The following is a 5,324-nucleotide window of genomic DNA, read 5'->3' on the forward strand; positions in this document are numbered from 1 at the left end:
TACAGTTTCCTAGATGAAGTACAGACACGAATTACGTGTATGCCGTTTTTTCTGATAACTTGACATTGAAGATCTCCTGGTATAAAACAGTATAATGGCAAAATAACTGGAATAAGTAATTAATGCATTTCACTATGTTAAATGTCATACTAAAACATACTACTTTTTACTTGTTATACTACAATTCTGCCTCATTTACAAGAAGGGAAACTATTATATTTAAAATTGTAATGGGAAACAAGTGAAAAAGTAATTTAACACAATATCTACTAATTAACTACATTTTAAAAGAATAAATCATTTGGAAAGTTTACCAAACACTTGGTGTATGACCTTTAATTAAGTGAAGTAATGCATTAGGGTTATCATAATTTGGATCACATATTTACTATAGATGGGATCCCACTCAGTAGCATGACTAGAAAAAATTATGTTGGCAGTAGTGGATAACTTACTCAAGCCATCAAAGCAGTGCTACTTTGCTAGTAGTACAGCTAAATGGAATTTTAGGATGTATTTATAGGCATACTGGTTATAAGTCAAAATAGGTTAATTATCTCTCATTACAAGCCACTTGGGAGTATTGTATTCAGCTTTGGTCTCCCTGTCTAAGAAAGGATAATGACTTATTGGAAAAAAAAAAAAAAAAGAGTTCATAGGGCGGCTACCAGGATGATTCCACTGATGGAAATATTGTCTCCTGGGAATAGATTAAGAACTCTTTAACTTATTTTCTCTTGAGAAAAAGACTTCTAAAGGTCACAAGATTATCCAAAAGATTAATAGGATAAAAGCTTCTTATTTCTTTGTGCTGTACTCTGAAGATAACAGATGAGAGGCCACAAGAAAGACGGACTGGGCTTCAATAAGGACAGTTATTTTTTTTAATGAGGTGATTAGTTCATGGAATGAGGTGTCACTGGCAGTAGTGGAGGGATTTAAGGGAGGAATCAATGAATTCACAGAAAATAAAGAGAAATATTTAAAAAATTTATGTTCACTCTTTCATAAAAACGAGTGTGCATTATCAGCCTTGAAGGACCAAATAATCCCTTGTAGTCCATATACTATAAAGAATATTTTAAATTTCATACTTTCTGATGAAAAAGCATTATCAAATCAATGATTATGCATTTTAGAAACATTTTGGTAATGAGAGAAAGGCAACATTAAAAAAAAAGGCTAGATATTTTAGGGTTAACAATGATAACACACAAATAAGAACTTTGTAAAGAGTACCAATAACAGCAGATGAAATATGATTATCCTCTCAAAGAAGCTAAAAAAACAATTTATTGAAATAACAGTTTTCTTTAATTTGAACCAGACGCTAATATTTATCATTTAAATTTTGCAAATGTTTAATATCAATAGCTAATTGCATTACAAGACACTGATATTTATCATTTAAATTTTACAAATGTTTAATTCTTACATTTCTTCTACTTCTCTCTCTCTTCCAGCAAATTTTGCAAGTTCATCAATAGCTTCATCCTGACAAACTGTGGAGTCAACATCAAAGCAAACAGCATCTGCTCCCCGAAACAGGGCTCTTAGCCTCTTCTCACAGTTGGCCATGCTGGACATTAGATGACAACGCTGGGAAATAATCTCCACTAACAATTTAACCTATACAAGTACATAAGGAATGTTTATTATTATTGGAGCCAGATTATCTGTATTTAAATGACGAACAAAAAAAAATGAAATATGGGATTATCTCAAAGTCAAAATATAAAATTAACAACTAATTTCGTAATAGTAAGAAAATGGTAAGTTGATTTGACACCATTTAAAATCGCAATAGTTAAAGAGAAAAAAATTAGATCAAAAAGTTGATAAATCGCATTTTTAATGTGATTTTCATAAATTTAGAATGTTTTTGACCTCACATGACTTAGTTATCTAGCGCTAGTATCAGTAGTAATACAATGCCTAAAAATCCCTAATCATTTAAACCACAGCTTGGTGAGACATAAAATTATTTCATCAGCAAATATTTAATCTTAAAAAATAAATATGGTTTCGAAACTATACGAAAGATATATAATTTACTTTATAATAGTCGATCCCTTTCCTAGGATACTCTAAATTTTGACACCATATAGTTTTACAATTATCCCAGTCAATATATGTACATCAGTTATATTGTTCACGAAATACATTTTCTTTGAGCTGTTTTTCTTCATTATAGATTCTTAACATTTTATAAAACCAAACAAAATATTTCAAAAAACTGCCTCCAAGTTAACACATTCGATTTCCACACCCAATATTTTATCTTACAAATATCAATAGGTGGCGCTAGTTCTAATAATTCTACTTAAAATTATCGTAAGAATTTTACCTGGGAATAAATACGTCGATCGTAAAAGAATGACCTATATCTTGCAGTACCAACAAGCATTTTATTTTCGTTTTATAACACCGTAAGTTAACTTTGGATGTCTGTTCTGTCACAGTTGTACAGGTAACGACTCGTTGACATACATTGCATCACCCAATTCAATTACTTTCAGTCCTACGACTTAGTAACGTCTAACTCCAAACCTATAACGTTATACTTCACAGAAAGCAGGCAACACCAATCTTAACGGCGACTTTATTATTATTAAACCTATCACTATCGGTCAATAATAATTTTTAATTGTAGTCTATTATACTTCTATTTCATAAAATAATCTAACTTCTAAGTTTACCACCGAGTACTTTTACCGCAAATGGCGTAGTCACACTCTTTCTCGACATTTGTGAGAAACCATAAGGTTACATTATGACGTCATACCACGGTAACCGTAGTGTGGAAACGAACTTAAAGGGTTACATATTTATTGTAATTAAAGCAGGTGATTTTAACAAAATAGAAGTTAACTTTTATTTTTAAATCAAAAGTGGGATATCGATCTTTAAAGTATTCGAGAATTTAAAACTAATCAGAATTATTTGATCGCAGTTTTAATCTAAGTATAGAAATAAAAGGTCCAAAAATGGATTAATATAATCAATATGGACAGATATAACACTTTTCTTAACCCTAGAACTACCGATGGTGAAACCATAGGCTTTTTAAGTGTATAATTATAAAATATTTATACACCAAATTATATGTTGATCTATGTATTTGCTAGTTATAAAGCCCTTAATGACATACAAGTCACAAAAAATATAAACAAAAATATCATGAATATTTAAATTAACCTCAGTGCTTATTATTGCCCCCCGTATTCATTTTACATTAAAATGTTCGATTTCACACATCCTCCGCCCTTTGGCAAGTTCTTTGTATTGGGTGGTGTAACGGGCCTAAACATAAAACAATTATATATGATGCAATATGTGGCCCACACCCTAGTGGAGGATATAAAAACTTTCGTAGTAATTCGCGTCGATTAATTTTATTTGGAGCTTGTCTAAATGTTTATTCTACAGTCTCCTTTTAAATAGTAGTTAAATAATTCTTACCAATGAATCGCCTTAAATACTTCTTGACGTAGAGGCCTTTCCTCAGCGTTCTTTCTATCCAACACTGCCAACATGTGAGCTGTTTCTTGTTGTGAATATCCCTTTATGGTAAAAAGGCGTGGCTAAAAACACAGATTGGCCAATGAAGGTAAAGCACGTGATCAGGTAATGATTGTAAACTTACCTTCTACACAGCTTTGGTAATTTTCCATAAATGAAATTACCTAATATTAATTTTTTTTAAAAACATAAAAAAATAAAAATAGTGCGTTTGTTTTCTCGATGGACATTTTTTTAAAGTGAAAAAAGTCCTAACATCGTTTTCAAATTTTATCTTTTTTACTGTGGCTGAAAAATAAACTACCCCGAGGATATTAGGAACTATAATTTCCTATTTGTTGCTATGTGTTGTGATATCCAATCACAAGGACCACAGGATTTATGTTCGTCTGGTTCAATTATGCACTTTATTATGTACGTGAATTTCTAACGTCACTGGTTTAACTGGTTTAAATCCCTAAATGTAACAAGGATTTTTGCTTTTCCTTGTTCAACGACTTATCTGAAAATTGAAACAAATAAAAATCCGACAAGGACATCTGCCGACAAAAGATGTCCCACTTTCATTCGGAGATAGGCAAGATAATTAGTTTTATATGAGTGATGTTCTAAACGACGAAATAGTCATTTTTTTTACTTGTTACCATAATTGACAAATCAAAACGGTTATCTTTTTCTCAATACTCTTCTTGCCTCGGCGGTTAGCAGCAGGTTACGACGCTACAAATCGGGTTTCGATACCAGTGGTGAGAAGAGCACTTAACAATAATCAAACTAATTAATACTCTTACAAAGCGCTGGAACTATATTACTGTATTAATATTTAATGCCCCCCCCCCCCAGTGGCACAGCGGTATATCTGGGGACTTATAACTCTAGAATCCGGGTTTTGATACCGTGGTGGCCAGAGCACAGATAACCCGTTGTGTAGCTTTTTGCTTAATTACAAAAACAAAACAATATCTAACGTTTTCGATCAGCTATAAATTTCACCTCAGTGAACTCGTTAAACCGGTAGCAGGTTCGGATAATTATTTTATTTTCACAATAAGTAAAATTCGAAAAATTGTTTAGAACTTAGTACTTGTTTAGTACTTACCTCGACTAAAAAAAAAAAATACTCATGCTGAAAATTGGGCCAAGAATCGCGCAGTTTAGTTCACCACAAGTAGATACCCCCCCCCCCTCCCCTTCTCCGATTCGTTCACTGCATTCTTTCCACTGCTGCTTTCCTCCGAAGTTAATGCTTTAGTGATTTGTTGAATATATATAGGAAATGTAAATAAGAACCTCTGCTTTGACACGTCTACAACCATCAACACACTGTGTTAACAGTTCAATGTCTGTGTTTATGTAAAACTACAAATAAGATTCATACATAAAACATCAGGTTTTGATCATTCCATATCGATAAACAAAAACGTTTTTTTTTGCCACACTGAATATATGCATTTTGTTTTGCCCCCTCCCAGTGGCACAGCGGTATGTCTGCGGACTTACAACGCTAGAGACCGGGTTTCGATACCCGTTGTGGGCAGAGCACAGATAGCCCATTGTGTAGCTTTGTGCTTAATTTCAAACAAACAAACAATCATGGTGTAATTACACATATATTAAAAAACGTTAACTCAAGTTATTTCTAAATCGTTACTTGTGTTTCTTTTTTTCCAAAGTGGCTCTTCATTAATGAAGTAAAATTCTCATGAACTTACACTCATTCAGTTCCCGTCACAGACCTTAAGGGCAGGATTTGTATAGTCAGTTTGTTTGTTTGTTTTGAATTTCGCGCAAAGTTACACAAT

General features: G+C 32.6%; 1 protein-coding gene across 3 annotated transcripts in view; it reads right to left on the bottom strand.

Annotated features, from left to right (window-relative positions):
• LOC106474656 (phosphoserine phosphatase-like) overlaps nucleotides 1-3,582 on the bottom strand; it is an 8,729-nt gene extending 5,147 nt beyond the window's left edge. Inside the window, exons 1-2 of one of the 3 annotated variants that reach the window (XM_013935349.2) lie at nucleotides 3,463-3,582; nucleotides 1,436-1,629 (exon numbers count right to left, since the gene is read on the bottom strand). In XM_013935349.2, coding sequence (XP_013790803.1) covers nucleotides 1,436-1,587 — 152 coding nt within the window. In that variant the 5' untranslated portion in view covers nucleotides 1,588-1,629; nucleotides 3,463-3,582. Of the gene's footprint in view, nucleotides 1-1,435; nucleotides 1,630-2,347; nucleotides 2,728-3,462 lie in introns of those variants that run through there. The other 2 variants (XM_022402958.1, XM_013935347.2) reach the window with 2 other exon arrangements.
• Between the last annotated feature and the right edge of the window lie 1,742 nt (nucleotides 3,583-5,324).

Source organism: Limulus polyphemus, unplaced genomic scaffold (assembly GCF_000517525.1).
Source record: "Limulus polyphemus unplaced genomic scaffold, Limulus_polyphemus-2.1.2 Scaffold7487, whole genome shotgun sequence".
In the NCBI taxonomy this organism is placed as follows: domain Eukaryota; kingdom Metazoa; phylum Arthropoda; class Merostomata; order Xiphosura; family Limulidae; genus Limulus; species Limulus polyphemus.